This window comes from Squalius cephalus (assembly GCF_949319135.1).
Source record: "Squalius cephalus genome assembly, chromosome: 5".
Lineage (NCBI taxonomy): Eukaryota > Metazoa > Chordata > Actinopteri > Cypriniformes > Leuciscidae > Squalius > Squalius cephalus.
The window spans coordinates 32,513,040-32,532,478 of NC_137126.1; the positions used below are offsets into that span (position 1 = coordinate 32,513,040).

The 19,439-nt window shown below is 38.4% G+C and overlaps 1 protein-coding gene across 1 annotated transcript; it reads right to left on the reverse strand.

Moving 5' to 3' along the window:
* Positions 1 to 81: 81 nt before the first annotated feature.
* Positions 82 to 6,898, reverse strand: ube2g1a (ubiquitin-conjugating enzyme E2G 1a). Its single transcript, XM_079872312.1, has 6 exons — positions 6,693 to 6,898; positions 4,753 to 4,855; positions 3,842 to 3,939; positions 2,802 to 2,980; positions 2,515 to 2,638; positions 82 to 1,597 (listed from the first exon to the last, which is right to left on the reverse strand). The coding sequence occupies exons 1-5, from the start codon at positions 6,736 to 6,738 to the stop codon at positions 2,552 to 2,554; spliced, it is 513 nt and encodes a 170-aa protein (XP_079728438.1). The 5' UTR covers positions 6,739 to 6,898; the 3' UTR covers positions 82 to 1,597; positions 2,515 to 2,551.
* Between the last annotated feature and the right edge of the window lie 12,541 nt (positions 6,899 to 19,439).

Sequence of the window (19,439 nt, forward strand, 5' to 3'; positions counted from 1 at the left end):
CTGGTATTGATGAATGGATGAGTGTCCTATCACATCCAGATTTGTGGCAACACTTTGAACTGAACACAGATAGCACACAAGTATTGGAAAAAATTATATTTTAGAAGAACTCACTAGAGGTGACAATTTTCATAACATGAAAAATATACATCGGTATTTTGTCTTTGTACATTAGGCAAAAGAATTGCAGTAGTCTGTCAGAGCCAGAATAAAATTAACCAGAGAATTAAAGATTATGGGACAGAGGATGGGATACAGGCATGCACACACACACACGCACACACACACCCCTCTGCATAACACTTAATGCTCAATCACCCTCAAACACATACACCTCATCTGAAATCCCAGAAACTGTTAGCAAGAAATCTACATTTAAAGCATGGCTAAGAAACCTATCAAAGAAACCACACAAAAGAGATGTCAAGCACACACACACACACACACACAAATCTGCTCTGATACAAGGGAGAATCTTTACTAGAAATCTTATATGAATATCCAATTTTAGGATGTCCTCGGAAAGTGGGCAACGCAGTTATTGCTACACCAAATAATTCAGAATGCTGGTACAAAGGTTATGAAAAAAAAAAAACCTTACACATTCACACAAACTTGAGAGGATGTTAAGCAGTTCTTAAACACGTTCCTCCCTTTAGCTCCTGTTTGATGCAGGGCATGTAACAAGCCAAGCGATTTAAATTGGAGGCACTTTTGAAAACAAAAGAGAACTTAAAACATGCAGGGGAAAAAAAGAAAATCACATCTGATGGGTTTCCTTGCCATTGCCTTCCCGCCTCAAACGGACAAAACAAGAGAAAAGATGAGAACCTGACACTCAGAATGCAGTCATACTTTCAGCCAAAATAAGAGCATCCCCCCACCCCCACCCCCACCCCTTTTAAAAAAACAAATCAGAGAAATACCTTCATGACCCCTAATTAATAAGAAAATGACGTGCTTTACAGCTATTTTTACCTGAAGTGTCCCAAGTGAGAAAGCCATCCAACATGACGAGCATGCTTTGAGTTCTAATTATAGCTTACCCCTTCCTTCCCCACCCTAAAACTGGATTGAGTTTGAGTGACTTTTGTTCAAGCTGACAGGCAGGTACGTGAGGCCGCTTGCACCTGTATCAGATCTGATGCACACTAAGAGATGTGAGGCAGCAGGAGGTGGAGGGTAGGAGATGAACTATACTCTTCAAGAACTGTACATGATGTCACACTAACTACAGAATTGCTATTTTATTTGGTACTAAGTCCTGCTGGATGGATAGGAACAAGTTATTATATATTATCCGGTTTTTATGTCTGTGCTATGTACACGTCTTTACAATCTCTTCCTGAAAAGTTGTATCAGTTCGTAGACTTGGAGAAAAAAAAAGAAGGAAAAAAGCGTAATTGTTTGTAAGTTTTTTTTTTCTCTTTTTTGTTGGCACTTGCTTGGCGTGTTCTGTCAGCATCTGTGATGGCCTTATGTTCTATTGCAGCCTATTAATGCCAGTCTGTTACTGCCAACATTCAATGAAAACCAGTCCAGCAATAGGGTGGTAGAGTGCAAGAAAACAGTGCCATGTTGTTTCTCAACTGGAGACCTGTGAAAGACACAGACAGAAATATTAGATTAGATATTTCAGACTAAAAAAAATGTCAGACTAATAGACCTTTAGTTATCTAAAGCCTTCATCAGTTCATTTTGTCAGTGACATACATCAGCAATATCAATATTTTGAAACTTAACAACTTACTTTAAACACACTAACGTTCAAAGGTTTGGGGTCAGCACTTTTTTTTTTTTTTTATTATAAGTGACAGCATATCAATAATATTACAACAATTTCTTGAGCACCAAATCAGCATATTAAAATGATTTCTGAAGGATCATGTGACACTGAAGACTGGGGTAATGTGTGAACGAGGGGGAAACAGTACAACCAGCTGAAATGCTCTGGACTAAAGGGTCTATGAGTTACCTATGAGAGGCTAAGCAGACAAAAGAGCCACTGTTACCTAATAATCTTTAGCATCGAACCTCTATTTTCAAACAAGCCTTGTGAACCTGTTCTAACAGGTTAGCCCACAACATTACTATGACAGAGCTCTACTCAGACTGACAAAAGCCCTATTCCAAAGGGATTAGTTCTGTATGGGATAGTGAGGAAACATGAGAGTTGTGTGATTTTTAACCCTGTACAAATCAGCAATGTCAGTAATATTTTCCTGATTTTTTGTGCTGCGCATTCATATGCAGATAAAGCACATTTTACCTTTTATTTAAATAAAAAAAACAACCTGAAAAAAAAAAAAAAAACATAGGTAAAAACAGACCAGGGTAAATCAACATGCTAATAAAAAGTCACCTGAGGGATAGCTTTAAAACTTGTGATAACAATTCTCTGCATCATCTGGCTCTGTGCTCGTGAGTTTTCAATTAGTCAGTCGGAGAATTAAAAAAAAAAATGGTCACAAGACATCAGCAGTAAAACAAGATGGTAAAAGTCCACTTGCTTACCCTGAAAATAGTGAAGCTACAAGCTGCTAGATGAATTTCACTCAAAGGCAGTCTCTTGGCTCTTTCTCACACAGCGGGCAACTTTTCTTTTGAATTCACCATGTCTGTCTTCCCTCCACTCTTTCTGAAATATTAAACAAAGGTAATTAATATATAAATAGACATATAATTTATCACTGAAGTGAATAAAAAGTACAGCAGCATCACATTCAACTAACATGCACACAATGGAATACAAAGCATATATTATTTATTGGGTAGTTTTAACAAGTTAGCATCAGACTTACTGCTGCATCAACATTGGCAGGGGAATCTCCATTGGGGTCAGCTAGCATTGAGATGACGCTAATCATAATGGTCTCTACGGTGTGGATGGGGAGCCAACGCTCTTCTGGTTTCTCGTAGCCGTACTTATCCTCCCCCGGTTCGTGCAATATCGAAATACAAACATCACCATTCTTGTCAACTGCAAACACAATACAGAAACAGGACATGAGATTGCATGCAAGTTATTACAGTCTTACACAGTTTGACATACTTGAACCATTTTTTTCTGTTGCCATTCAAATAATATAATAGATAAATATGGTTGCTGAAAGAATTATTAAATCAACACAATAATAAACAAGTGGCAGGGAATGTGAAGATTTTTAAAGGTTTATTCCATAATTTTTCCCTCATTAAAATATTACACAGAAGAATAAAACTTTTAAAAATTTCTTTAAAATCATGTACATGCACATGAAAAACCTCCTGTCATACCAATAGATTTTATCAAAGCGATTTATTTTATATAGAGGAGGTCTCCTAATAGGAGCAGACAAGTTTAGATTAGAAGACCAGCCAAAAACACACACAATGGTAGGCAAGCCCCATTACTAGACATTTTGCCAGTGAAATAAAATGTTTACATTCTGAATAAGCAACAAAAAGCATTTGCATGAGGCTGAATTCACAACTCTAAGTGTCAGTGTAAGTGCAATATAGCTTTTAGATCAGCCCAAATGGTGCTCACTGCAGAGCCAAATGACCTCCAGCTATTCATGGGTTGAGCTTGACCTAGTCCAGTTCCACCTCTGTGGATATAATGGGTGGAGGGATAGAGTTATGGTTAGGGTTAGGGTGTGGTTGAACCTTCACCCATTACGCCCAAATTACAACCAGAGAGGAGGAGCTGAACTTCACGCTCCACCCATGGCTCTGCAGTGAGCAGCCTCTCTATCAGCCGAGGGCAACCTGAATAAGGGATGTTTACATTCTGTGGAAATCTGCAAACAACAAATCTCACAAAAATGTGAAAGACCCAGTGGGGTGAACCCACACTTACCATTTGGATGCCATATTTCTGTTATGAACTTCATTTTAGGAGGCCTGAGAGGATAGTCTTTGGGAAATGTAAGATGGGCTTTAAAGACGCCACCCTCACTGTAAACAGAAAAAAAAAACATAACAGGCTTAAAGTGTTATTCAGCAACAACATATTCATCTTCATTAAAGGAACACTCCACCATTTTTTCATATTAAACTATGTTATTCCCTTAACTAAGACGAGTTGATACATACCTCTCTCGTCTCAGTGCGTGCACTCAATCGCTCTGGCGCGCGGCGACACTTTGATAGCACTTAGCTTAGCCCAGTTCATTCATTAGGGACCAAACAGAGATAAAGTTAGAAGCGACCAAACACCTCCACGTTTTCCCTATTTAAATAAAGTTACACGAGTAGTTACACGACCAAGTATGGTGCCACAGGAGGTGTTTGGTCGCTTCTAACTTCATCTCTGTTTGGTCCCTAATGAATGAACTGGGCTAAGCTAAATGCTATCAAAGTGTCGCCGCGCGCCAGAGCGATTGAGTGCACGCACTGAGACGAGAGAGGTATGTATCAACTCGTCTTAGTTAAGGGAATAACATAGTTTAATATGAAAAAACGGTGGAGTGTTCCTTTATGAACAATCACAACCAGACTGTCATTTGCCATGGGGCAATCCATATTAAAGTCATAATTCACACAAAAATTTTAATTCTGTCATAATTTACTCACCCTCATACCTATATTACTATAATTTTCTTCTAAGCAACACAAAACTTACATTTTGAATAAGTGTACTGCTCATCCTTTGTTAATGATGACAGTTTTCATTTTTGGTTGCACTAATCCTTTAACTGATGACATAATTTAAATTATTTGTAAATAAAAATGTCACATGGTATTTCATAAGACAACAAAAAGACTTACTAGAGTGTATCAGGAGGACCGATTATTAGCACTTCCCATCTGTAAAGGTCATTATCATCTATCAAACCGGCTGAGAAACCTTCCACAGGATTTTTATTTAGTTCTGTCAGGAAGAGAGAAGATGAAGATACTGATTAGCTATTTTAGATGAAAGAAGAAAAAGTAAATGTGGTATTTCAGGCCACTAGGTGCATTTGTGCTTACACATGGGTGTTGATACTTGGACCTACACAGTAACAACACCAAAAACTGTTTTCACATCTGGGGAGAATTTTAGACAAGAAATGAGCAATTTGCCTGTTTGTTATCAGTTCAACTGACTGAGCCTCGAGCCAAAGAACGTCCATCTATTGGTGCCTGTGGTCTTAGACGCTCTGTCTGAACTTCTGTGTTCTTATAAGAGAGAGCAAAACAAAATCACTGTAGGTTTGGGGATGACCATCTTGTTGACAAAACAAGTTGACAGTTGGGTAATCCAGTTATATGGATGTGTCATTTTTATGAGCGCATTAAGATCTCACAAGTGCCACATTTTCCTGGCCCGTATCTTTTAAGTCCAGCATAAATGGATGTTGTGAGGCTTTTGCTCCCACAGAGGGTTCACTGAGTCACTGAGCAAACTCAGTGAACCCTCTGTGGGAGCAAAAGCCTCACAACATCCATTTATGCAGCATTCACCATGCTGGTCCTGCTGAAAGGAGACAACCAAAACAGCCCCGATCCCCTGAACTAGTCAATCAGCCGCAGAACCTAACGCCATGACAGACCCAGGGTGCCACTCACCCTGTCAACCCTTGGAAAGAAATAGGCGAGTTGCCTCTATGAGTGTGTAAGATGAGTAATTTGGGGGGGGGGGGGGGGGTTGCCTGAGCTGTCTATGCAGCAGAGAGACAGCTGTCATGAATCAGATCTAACATTTTTAACATGATCTGAAATGTTCATGTTTAAACTGAGAACTCATGTAATTGCTTAGTTTTACCCTTTTACAAATAATGCACTTCACTGGCTGCACTGCGCAAATGGGGCCCAGTGGAGAAATCCTCCTCTGGCTTGAGCTCAGTAAAGCTGACACTCACGGATCATGTTGCTCAGTGTGTTTATTGGCCAAAGAACAGGAGAAACAAACTAGTAACGACTCTAGTAACAGCTAAATTCGTATATAACCAAAAAATAAAATAAGCACGTTATGTGTTGATCACGTATGTAGATCTATTATGGTCAGTACAGTTGGACTGGACTGTACAGAGTCTGACTGTACTGTAGTTCTCTCTGTACCAGTGAGCTGGTGTTCAAACAGCAACCATCAATTTGTTAGCTTAGCCTGTTAGCCAGCTAGAAAAACAAAGGGATTTGATCGCCCCGCTACGGGGACATGGTACACAATGTACGGCTTATAAATCTCAATTTTGCGCCTTGTGATAACAATACTGGTTTGACGGATCAAGATAAGATGGTGAACGGAAATGGAACCAATGACAGAGTTTCCCTGAGACTATAACCGACGGCTGGTGCTCCTATGTGAACTGCGTCCGGAGTCCGGACACAGATGTCAAAACACGGACTGGCCGACTGCGAGCGGCCCCGCCGGAGTGATTACAGACAAAACTGCCTGACATACATTTAAACAAGCAAACTAAATAAATTAAAAAAAACGAATGCAAGCGTATTATTACTTTAATTAATTCTTAACGGCTCTTGGATGAATATTCCATCATAAGTCGTACCAAAACAGCATTTAAAAATAAACAAAAGACGGCGGAGATAGCCTTTAGCCGGCTACTTTAGCTGCTAACTCGCTAACGAATGCTTTACAATAAATGCAGCGCTCGTTAGCAGCTAAACTAGCGGCTAACGGCTAACACCTCCGTCTTGACTGCATTGACAGGCTAAATGTTCACCGGTTTGTTAGCCTGGCTTTTCCAACAGCCTTGAAAAATTACCTGCTAGCTGTCTCCTGAGTAACAGTGCTGACTGGGGCTCCGTCATGTTTTTATAAGTTATATTCTAGGTCGACAGTCGTTCACTTCGCTAAGGAGAAAATATGTTTGAATTTGCTTGCACGTCTTTCCGTCTCTTCTCTAGTCCGTTTTGCTCAACATTCTGATCCGGTGTGCGCATGCGCACTGAGTCTGCTCTCTACGAGGCCGCGAGGAGAGAAGGATTCGCGCATGCGCTCTAAGACTGCTCTATATGAGGCCGCGAGAAGAGAAGGATTCGCGCATGCCCCAGCATAACACTAACAAACACTGATGGCTTTGAGTGCAAGATTGTATGTTAGCGCTCCAATGATGCTGTTGTGTGAGTGTATTGAAAACGTTTTTCCTGTCCAGAATTCGTGTAGAAGACGATACAATAATAACTAGACATGTACATTTTAATTATGTTGTTAGTGAGTCTATTGGAAACGTGATTCCAGTCCAAATTCACGCTGAAGATGATACACTAATAACTAGACATACATTTGAAGAAAATGTGAGTACTGCTTGGCAGGCAGTTCCTAGGGCATTCTGTATGTTTGCTAGAGAACAAGTTCATATGATGCAAGAGAACACGATAAGCACCACTATAACACCAACGTTATATATATATATATATATATATATATATATATATATATATATATATATATATATATATATATATATATATATATATATATACACAGTATCTCACAAAAGTGAGTACACCCCTCACATTTCAGCAAACATTTTTGTCTTCTCAAGGGACAATACTAAACTAGGATAGATTTTAGAGTAGTCAGTGTGCTGCTTGTATAACAGTATTATATTTACTGTCATCTGAAAATAACTCAACATACAGCCATTATTGTCAAAATAGCTGGCAACTAAAGTGAGTACACCCTAAGTGAACATGTCAAAACTGTGTCCAAAGTGTCAATATTTTGTGTGAGCACCATTGTTATCTAGCACTGCCTTAATCGTCCTGGGCATGGAATTCACCAGAGCTGCACAGGCTGTTGCTGGGACCTTCTTCCACTCCTCCATAATGACATCACAGAGCTGATGGCTGTTAGACACATGGTGCTTCTCCACCTTCCGTTCGAGACTTCGAGGACGCCCCACAGGTGCTCAATAGGGATCAGGTCTGGATACATACTTGGCCACTCCATCACCTTCACCTTCAGCTTCCTCAGCAAGGCAGTTGTCATCTTGGCGATGTGTTTGGGGTCGTTATCATGCCGTTTGGCCCAGTTTCTGAAGGGAGGGCTTCATGTTCTGCTTCAGAATGTCGCAGTACATGTTGGAATCCATGTTTTCCTCAATGAAGGGCAGCTCCCCAGTACCAGCAGCACTCATGCAGCCCCAGACCATGATTCAACCACCACCACGCTCGACTGTAGGCAAGGCACAATTCTCTTGGAACTCCTCACCAGGGCATCGCCACACATTCTGGACACCATCTGAGCCACACAAGTTTATCTTAGTCTCATCAGGCCACAGGACATGGGTCCAGTAATTCATGCTCTTGGGACAGGTTGCTTTAAGCAAACTGTTTGTGGGCTTTCTTGTGAGCCAGCTTCAGAAGAGGCTTTCTTCTGGGATGACGGCCATGCAAACCGACTTGATGCAGTATGTGGCGTATGGTCTGAGCACTGACAAGCTGACCTTCCGCTTCTGCAACCTCTTAAGCAATGCTGGCAGCACTCATGCGTTTGTTTTTTTTAAGCCAGCTTCTGCACCTGACGTACAGCACAAGGACTCAACTTGATTGACCCTTGCGAGGCCTGTTCCGAGTGGAACCCGTCTTGGAAAACCTCTGTATGACCCTGGCCTGTACTGTAACTCAGTTTCAGGGTGTTACCAATCTTCTTATAGCCTTGGTCAACTTTGTGGAGAGCAACCATTCTAATTCTCAAATTCTTAGAGAGTTCTTTGCCATGAGGTGCCATGTTGAACATCCAGTGGGCAGTATAAGAGAATTGTACTCAAAGCACAAATGTTAACTGCTCTAATACAAGATACACTAATTTGTATGGTCCTGTCAAGCAGACAAAAACATAAACATGATGAATAGGACATGTAGCTTTGCATGGTTAAACGACGTACAGCTATTTTCACTTAGGGTGTACTCCCTTTTGTTGCCAGCTATTTTGACAATAATGGCTGTATATTGAGTTATTTTCAGAGGACAGTAAATATTAGTAAAAAGCAGCACATTGACTACTCTAAAATATATCCAAGTTTCATTTCTATAGTATTGTCCCGTGAGAAGATATACTAAAATGTTTGCTGAAATGTGAGGGGTGTACTTACTTTCGTGAGATTCTGTATATATATATATATATATATAAAGATTTTAGGACTGTAAAACGATTATTAATGATTTAAAACTTGTGCATCATCTGAGCGGAGCGAGGGGGGGGGGGGTATTAGTTTATGGCCCACTGTAACTGAATAGAGTCTCTCACTGACAAGCTATCACCAGTAAACATGATTATGGCTTATCTAGAATGATCTATCCATGCAACAGTATGAAATGTTAAAGGTATAGCGGAGGATTTTTTACTTCCGGGTGGATCACCTATACTATTGGTCCTCCTAATTGTCAATCATTCTGGTGAATCAATCAAACTTTTCAAAAAGTGGAGAGGGCGTAACCATGGCAGTAAGGAAAAGCATGTAGTCGCAATCAATGAACAAGGCTGGTGACAAATGCCTCATATAAACAACCAACAGTGTTTTATCAAATAATTTGTTTTAGTTTTGCTGGATTAGGAAATCCTATCTTGTATTTTGAAAAAAAAGCTAATTAAATGCCAAAAGCTTTGTAGAATCAAGTGTCTGGAGGATGTTTATGCCCAATGATGCTATTTATACTCATTTAAAACATAAAAAAGTGTCGCTAACCTATTAGCTTGCGACCATTGTGTGGTCAGTCAAATTTAGGCAAAGCAGAACTTGCTAATGACAAATAAGCACAGTGACATCACTTTAAGCAGGACTTCGATAATACATGGGCCAGAAACTCTCAGACCAAGCCCTTGATAAATGAATTAATTAAGAGTTATAATGGGTAATGGTAAAAATGTGCTTTTAGGTCATGATTTGACATGTAAAACCAAATGGGAAAATTTCAATTGACAATTAATTATTTTCCTGTTTTCTAGTGTATTCTCTAATAATATGCTGTGAAAATACGATAAAAAGCATCGGTGTTAAAAGGGCTGCCACAACATTTCTGTTGATATAGAATTACCTACTTGTCATTTAATTAATCTCACAAACAAATTTGTCCTTTTAATAATATACTGTTGTAATACATCTGACTTGGTTTTCTGTATTACAAAAAGTGGAGAGGGCGGGTCTTATCTAAAATTCGGAAAGATCCTCCACTATACCTTTAACTGTATAAAAGCAAGAGTCATAAACTTCACTCAGTTGAGTAGACAATACAAGATGAGGTTTCCGTTTAAAGAATTCCCATGGTGTTTATTTTCTGGCAGCTCTTTTATCAGACCTTTGTCCTGGTGTTCAGACTTCAGAGCAAGAGCATTCATGTGAAACATAATGCCAAAAGCCCTGCAGATCTGGGAGATCAGTGTAAAGCGGAAAGCATGAAGGGAGCATGGAGATGAAAATCTACTGGTTTGTGGTCTATATTGCAACACAAGGAGGAACTGTTCTGCTGCCTGTGACCTAAAAAAAGGGGTAGGGCTTGATTCTAACTTGATAACCCTGTAGTATGCTGTATATGCAGAATGCCTTTCTGTTTCTACAAGTGACATCTCAACGAACACAGCAAACAACGAAAGAGAAAAGAAAAAAGTTCAGCAAAAAAGAAAGATGGATTAGAGCAGCACTGGACATTGGAGCAAGTGTAAGTAACTTAAATTATTGATGAATTTGCTTAAGTTGCTTAAATTATTGAAATTGTCAAATGATCTTCTCATAAAATGTTCGATTTGCATTTTATGAACAAAATAATAAATAAAATATGTGAACCTTTTTAACTGAAATTAGCATAGCCTCAATGTCCAAATGACTGGTTGTAGGCTGAACAATCATATGGCATTGTCCTGTGGTGGTCATACACATCTAATCACCACAACAGTGGCATTGTTGCCATCCGCTAAGGAACTATGATACCCATTTGGCAGTATCATCTGTTCAGACTATCACTAAAAGGGAGGTTTAATCTGCTAAATCTTACTTTAAGCACAATAAAACATAATTACTTTAGGTAAAAAGATCATATTAGCCATATATTATGATTATTAGGTAGAAGAAAAAAGTCTTTCAGTAGCGATAGAGTCAGAGAGCACTATGGCCTCCAACCAACACAGACCAAAAGCCCGCTTGAGCCTCCGCTCAAACACGACTGTACCTTATGGCTCCATGAGCTCTGAGCAACCAGATAGTGACGCACCCTCCGTTCAAATAACCTCCATTTCTCGGAGACGCTCCTACATTGCAGTTGCAGTGCTCTGCTACATCAATCTCCTCAACTATATGGACCATAATACTATAGCAGGTGAGCACACTATACCAAAGCCACAGCAAGTGTGATGGTTCACAGAATGTCACTAGAAATAGCAACAGATGTTGTTCTGATTCTGATCCAGGTGTGCTGCTTAGCATCCAGAATTACTTCAGAATCTCTGACAGCACTTCAGGTCTCCTACAGACAGGTATCAGTTTGAATTTGTAGCACATTGCACTGACAAAACAGTAAGAATGAAGACAACATTGCAGAACATTTTTACAAGAGTATGTCCTTGTTGGAGATGAACTAATAGGTCTTTTACTGTCATTTTGTCAGTTAGTAACATGCCTGGTAATTAAGCAAAACAAGTAGATATGTTCAAATTTGTTTTGGAGTTTGCATTACTTGAAAGCACCAATCATTCTAAATGATCTAATCTGACGCTGATCTGGTTTGCAGTTTCATGCTCAATCTCAATCTCTGTCTGCTCTAATATCCAAACTGTTAGTTGGTTGATTATTCTGAGTACTGACAGTCATTAAAATAATACACAATTTGTTTCATGGATTTGCATAATCCATACTTGACACCATGTTACACAGAATCATGTTTTATAGCTGTTGTTGTAGCCTTGACAAAGTTGTGGAAAATCTGATGACATGTAGCTAGAATCTTTTTTTCTAAATGTTTTCTAAATATCCAGTGAAAAAAAAGTGGACTTTATTTATTTTTATATATTATATATTATAAATATCCAGTATAATTTTTTTTTTTTTTTTATTCACTTGATAGAAATTAATACTTTTATTCAGCAATAATGCATTCAATTAATACAAAATTAAAGTAACGACATTTATAATGTTGAAAACAATTATTTTTCAAATAAATGCTGTTCTTTTGAACTCTATTCATCAAAGAATCCGGGAAAAAAGTATAACGGTTTCTACAAAAATAGTAGGCAGCAACTGTGCTGTGATTCGCGTGAATGTGAAAGCTTTCAAATTGCGCGCCTTGACTTTTGCTATTCTTTTCGCGATATATTAGGAGCAAAACTAACTTGTGCACTTGAAACTAGTGATGTGACGTTCGGCACCGAGGCTTCGAAGCTTGTATCAAAAAAACGAAACATCTCACATTGAAGAAGTGTATCAGAGCATGATTCGTTTTGCCATAACCACGTGATCTGTGACGTCCGAAGCTTCGTTTCCACACACAGTCACGTGACTGCTTCGTATTAAGATTGAAGTAACCATGGCAGCAAGGAAAAGCATGTAGTCGCAATCAATGAACAAGGCTGGTGACAAATGCCTCATATAAACACCCAACAGTGTTTTATCAAATAATTTGTTTTAGTTTTGCTGGATTAGGAAATCCTATCTTGTATTTTGAAAAAAAAAGCTAATTAAATGCCAAAAGCTTTGTAGAATCAAGTGTCTGGAGGATGTTTATGCCCAATGATGCTATTTATACTCATTTAAAACATAAAAAAGTGTCGCTAACCTATTAGCTTGCGACCATTGTGTGGTCAGTCAAATTTAGGCAAAGCAGAACTTGCTAATGACAAATAAGCACAGTGACATCACTTTAAGCAGGACTTCGATAATACATGGGCCAGAAACTCTCAGACCAAGCCCTTGATAAATGAATTAATTAAGAGTTATAATGGGTAATAGTAAAAATGTGCTTTTAGGTCATGATTTGACATGTAAAACCAAATGGGAAAATTTCAATTGACAATTAATTATTTTCCTGTTTTCTAGTGTATTCTCTAATAATATGCTGTGAAAATACGATAAAAAGCATCGGTGTTAAAAGGGCTGCCACAACATTTCTGTTGATATAGAATTACCTACTTGTCATTTCATTAATCTCACAAACAAATTTGTCCTTTTAATAATATACTGTTGTAATACATCTGACTTGGTTTTCTGTATTACAGAACCCCTTGAGCAGGTTTCGAGTGTCATGCTCTTCGGTAGTAGTAAATACAAAAAGAAATAGACTTAGCCCTCACACTGTTGGAGTCCTGTTCCTTAATAAAAATCTTTCATTTCTTAAATTACCCACAAAATAAAATGTCACCTCCCCAGTTTACAAGCACTTCACCATTCCACATTCATTTTATTTTATTTTGACTACATATGCCTACATGAGCCTTGCCTATTAACTCATACAATTAGGACTGAGGCTAAAGTTTATGTGAATAAGGCTGCATTTGTTGATCAAAGCAGATTCATAGGAATTGTTTCTGTACAAGTTCATTTGTTCCATTTTTTCTTCATAAATTCATTCATAGAGTTTGTTCATACATTGCGTAAGAACTACATCAACACTTACACATGAATTATGAGGATTAATTTGATTGCTTTGTGGTTTACAGAGCACAAAGTGATTTATTACATGACAAAAAATGGATTGGTCTTCTGGGACAGAAAGGCACACTGTAAAAAATGAATCATGAGTCTTGTAATTTTCATTAAAAAAATTGAGGTGATCATTAAAAATATTAGGCCTATGTATATTTTATTAAGAAAATTGTGGTTAGGGTTTTATTGAAAATATTGAGAACATTTCACTAATAACACCAAGAGATGCATTTTCCTATTTTTTTTAAGGAAACATACACAATTTTAAGGCTTGAATTGAGGAACTGATAAACCTCATAAAATTAAGGAAAAGGGGCTACCTATTTATTTTAAGAGAATTAGCTAATTTATGCGGTTTTATTTAGAGACACCATTGTTTGTTCCCAGCATGCTTTGCACATGGCTGGAAATGGAGAGTAAATCTTGAAATTAAGTGTTATTTCATGTGTTTTTGAGTAAAGGGAAACATCTGTTAATGTTTAATGTTCAGGTATGTTTGACATTTGAAAGAGCTTCTATTATGTTAAAGTTTTGATCGTTACCATTGTGCAGAAGAGTAGGGCTTATGGTTAGGTTGTGAATAACTGCATGTTTTTAATATTATGAAGCATATTGTTACATACATGTAGCAATAACTCTGCTAATGATAACAGAGTGCAGTAACAAGTTTGATTCTGTGCTGTTCTAGCAGTACACGGTCTTTTTATATAACAATATATCTCAAAGTTAAATATAAACAGGTCATATCCATTCACTTAACTTCACACAATTTTGAGAATAAAAAATACTTCAAATAAAAAAGCACATTTTCACTAAAAAATTGTGTCATAGACTAAATAAATTAGGGCGTTTTACATGATTTATTCAGGTAGATTCCATGAATGAAATCAAACTTTAACTACTCAAAAATATTATGTGTAATATTGTTACCATAATTTTTTTAAGTAAATAGCAGTAACATTTTTTACAGTGCAGCTTTTCCACCTTTTGACCACAAGATGTCGTTAGTATGCAACGTGTTGAAAGGCTTAGATTAATGAACCATTTTTACAACACAACTTTCTGCCCTGTCCGCCTTGCTCTGATGTTATGCTGACGTATGTCAAAAAACTCTCGCGAGCGCAAGGCAGACGTGTCGAATTCTGCAGTCGAGTGCAGTTGCTCTCCACTGACTGCGCTGATCAAAAGCATGATGGGAAACGACTTGCTGACGACACAGCTTAATCCTTATTGGTTTAAACAACCGTGATGTAATGTTCTCTTTTAAACTGTTTGATTTTAAAACTCTGATCTCATGTTTTTATGTGTATAAATTATGTGTTCCCAAACTCTCTGACAGTGTGATCTATGGGTTATTTGATTGTTGTCATATTTATACAAATATATATATAAAACATGTCTGTAAAGTAAAAATGATTGATAAACACGTCTTTGGTATGTTATTAAATGGGTGTCTTGTTCATTATAATTATTTTCATATAAAAGCAACAGAACTTAAATTACATCCAGTTTATTAGCAACACTGTGTATGTGAATCCTGCGATATCCATCTTTGATCTCACAGGTGTCAGATCCACTGCGAGAAGAGAGAACTGTCTGTCTTGCCTGCGCTTTTTTCACTCCTCCCCTCACTGCAGCTGCCTACTCTCGCATACATTTCAGGCGAGGCTAGGCGCATCTCAGACAAAAACACTTCTGCATAGGATACACCTGTGTATCCTCGCTCATGACTCCTCAGGAAGCACTCCTCGATCCTTGACTCCTCACGGTGCAATTAGAGAATTGAGATGTCCTTCAAGACGGCTGAGGTCGATTGGTTTCCGGGTCATTGGATGGAGGAGCGAGGAGACGAGGAGACTAGGAGGGATACGAGGAAGACCACGAGTAGGGGAGTAGGGGGCATTGCATGTTTTGAGCTCTCTAGGCCTGTCCCAGATGTTAACAAATATTTCGCTATCCAAATTGCCATAATGTGCTCCTTTTGAAATGACAAATAACAGGGAATTTTAAACCACAGAAAAAGATTGTGCACTATGACGTCGAAAAATAATAATCTGGCTTTATCCCGCAGCAACGACACAACTGACGACCATGAGTATGCTGCAAGGCTGGAAGTGGATTCCACCTAGAAAACTAAAAGAAAAGATCGGTTCTCACCATTATATCACACCAACTGCTAAAAGGCAGGGTACGGGGACAGAAGGGAAAGAAGGTATGAATGCGTGAAGACATACGTGAGGCGTTCGCTGATTTACTAGTTAAAATCTCACCATCATGGTCTTCGAGCATCAACCAGATTGTGGACTCGTGTTCATGGAATAGGGAGGCGTGAAGAAAACAAAACAAGACACGTCATAATTCAGTTCACTCAGAGATTGCATCGAGATCGAGATGCGCTGTGGAGAATGACCAAGGATCACGTGATCTGCAAAGAACTTCGTATCAGCTGTATCGAAGACCTCTGCAAAGGCGACAGGGAAACCCGAGCTGCACTGTGGCCTAAAATAAAAGAAGCAAGAGATGCTGGAAAGCGTGCTTACTTCAGAGGTGGTGATGGATACATTAACGGACAGAGAGTCACTAAGGAGCACACAAGGTAACGTTATAGGGTAACGTTAAAGGGGCCTTGTTGGTCAAGGTTTGGAAAGGCCTTTTGACTTTAAAGGGTTAGTTCACCCAAAAATGAAAATTCTGTCAGTAATTACTCACCCTCATGTTGTTCCAACCCCGTAAGACCTTCGTTCATCTTCGGAACACAAATTAAGATATTTTTGATTAAATCTGAGAGCTGGATCACTCCTCCATAGGTTTCTAAGACATAATAGGTGTGTTCGACATCGGCTGCGGCTGGATGCACCCGATCGGCGAGAGTAGCCGCGTGCAGGCGGGGAGGAGCTGCAAACGGAGACGTGAAGTCGGACACTTTCTGGTTCCCGTGGTGACCGCTCACATGGTGTTTGCATACTTTACCACAGCTGAAGTGAAATAAATGCAATATTTGCCAAATAATAGATGTTTCAGAGACATTTTCATTCAATACTTTATGTACTGCTTCATACAGTGTCTGTTTGAACAAGAATAAAGTTCAACATAAGCTACTATCAATGAAGTGGAGTCTACGCGTTTTTTAATCGGTTTTAATTTGATAAACATGACACAATAGAACATCGCAACGACATGAAAAGAGTGTTTACTGTTATAAAAAACTGATTTGAGAGCTTTAGAGGAACTAAAGGTGTTCGAATAAACACAAAACACACGTGATCGTTGTCATACAGTGAATCCGGCCAATCATGGAACAGCTGTGTTGTCATCAGCCCTCGTGCAGCCCAGTGTAGCCGCTCTTGAGAAGCTGCGCTGGCTGAGTTCTCCGGCTACTCTCGAATCGCTCTCGCGGTACTTTGATGGCATACGTCACAGTCACGTGGTGTCGGCGCTGTATCAAGTCGGACAAAATTTCTAACCGGCATGCACTGCTTTAAGTCAGCCGCCGATCGGTCTGCGCAGAACTGCATGAAGTCGAACAAGCCTTATAACTTGCTGGCCCAGAAAATGCATTAAAGCCATTGTTAATATAGTCCAAGTGACTACAGTGGCTCAATCTTAAGTTTATCCAGTTTATAAAGTGACGAGAATACTTTTTGTGCGCAAACCCCCCCCAAAAATAACGAATTTATTCCACTATTCATTTCCTTCTCTCTGGGCCTCGAGTTAGTTCACGTAGTATAACTGCGTAGCGCTTCTGTGTTGTATGTCACCACGCATCACACACATGACCAGCGTCGGCCAATAGTGAGCCTACGTGGTGACGTGCAACACAGACGCGCTACGCTTAAACACTACGTGAAAAAACTCGAGGCCCAGAGAGAAGGAAATGAATTGAAATAAAATGAACAAATAAATATCTATTATAATAAAAATTTACCTACTGATAATGATAAACAGAAACTGATGAAATCTATCTTCGTAAAGCGGAAGGGGCTTTTATCAGGTCCAGAGCAAAATGGATTGAGGATGGGGAAAGAAGTACCTCATACTTCTGTCGTTTAGAAAAAAGAAGGCAAGAGAAACTTTCAATTAAAGCCTTATCGCTCCAGGGCCAGGTAATTAGCCTACAGATCAAGCTTCAATCACTAAGGAAGTTGTCTCTTTCTACAGAAATTTATATTGAAATATTATTTTTCAACCATATTAAAGATTTTATTCCCCATATAGATGATGAATCTGTAGCGCTGTGTGATGCTGATATTACTTCTGTTGAGTTGGATAAAGTATAGTTTGTCTTCAGACAAATGTGATGTGCCTTACGGACAATTTTTATAAACACTTTTGGATCTTACTAAAAGACCCTTTTTTGCTTATGGTAAAAGAAGCAACTGAAAGTATGACTTTCCCTCTCACTATGAAACAAAGTATCATAACCTTAATCCCCAAACCTGATAAGGACCCCAAAATCTTAGATAACTTTAGACCAATCACATTATTAAACACTGATTATAATTTTTTAACCCTTAATAGGCGCTATCTTTATAAATAAACCACAGATTTGAGCTTTACACAACAACATTCTCGACTGAAAAACTCTTAAAACTACATTTCGTGACACAATAACCCTATTTTTTATTTCGTGACCTTTCTCCTCTGCTATTGACGCAACCTATGGAAAGTTATAGAAAATATATATTTGTACTAATTGGAAGTCAATTTTGAATATTTATCTAACCCTACTTACTGGAGTGGACTTCCATTTATATGTCTTGTCTCAGTCCTTACTGGTTGTATGGGGCCTACATTGTGTAGGAATTATTATAGGATTTAAAATATTACAATTCAGTGTAGTAATGTTTCCAATGAGACAAACAACCTCCTGATATTTGGATCGAGAATGTTGCTATTTAAGCTCCCATTACGCCCCTTGGCAGAATACTTCTTTGTCTGTCTTCCCATTAGAAATGGTTGCTAGCGAGTAACATTTGCCATCCAGTTACACTAGTTGACCACACGAGGGAGCACGCTAAGATTTCTAAATAAAGAAAGTTTATATTTGATTCTCTTTTACAGTTCCAGCCAAAAGTTCTGATACACTGGCACTGCATGTTTGTATTAATCTGACCCTTTGATCTAAAGATGTATACTTCAGTGCTTGAAATTTAGACTTATTACAAATATAAAATTAATTTAAGTAATAGTTAAATAGTTAATTTGGACAAGAATGAAGAAAAAGAACTCATTATGGACCCATTACTTTAAAGAATCTAGTTTTGTGATTTTACACTGCATAATAGCCATACTTCAATTTTTTTTTGTCTTTACTATTATTCTAAAATGTGGTCTAAATGTATCAGTCAACAGGATGTATGAAATCAAAATTGCATTCAAAATATTGAATAATAGTCTAAAATATAGACTGACATTTGTTAGGAATTCATACACCCTAGTTATTTAAAAAATCATATGACCCATGAGTTATAATAATGTGTCACTTTTGATTGATTTATTCATGATATTTTGAATGATTTATGGCCCCCTTGTCACTCATGATTGACAGGTAATCCATGTCTCAAGAAAACAGTGTCTCTGGTTTACAGTGCCAAACTGACTGGTCATTTGTTGAATCCTGGGTATTCCAGTCTGTTGAGGGTAAACTGTTGCTGATTGTATTTTCCTTTGATTGTTGGGGGTGAAATTCACCTAAGCAAGTATTATGCAATGTTGACACCCTGAGAGTCAAAATCTTTGCTGTTTGATCAATATCACAATATCAAAATCACTTCAACATCCAGCACAAAATTAAAAAGATGAGCTTAGGATGTTTTGACTCTTACCATATCCCCCCCCCCCAAAAAAAAAAAAAAAAACGACAACAACAAAAAACAG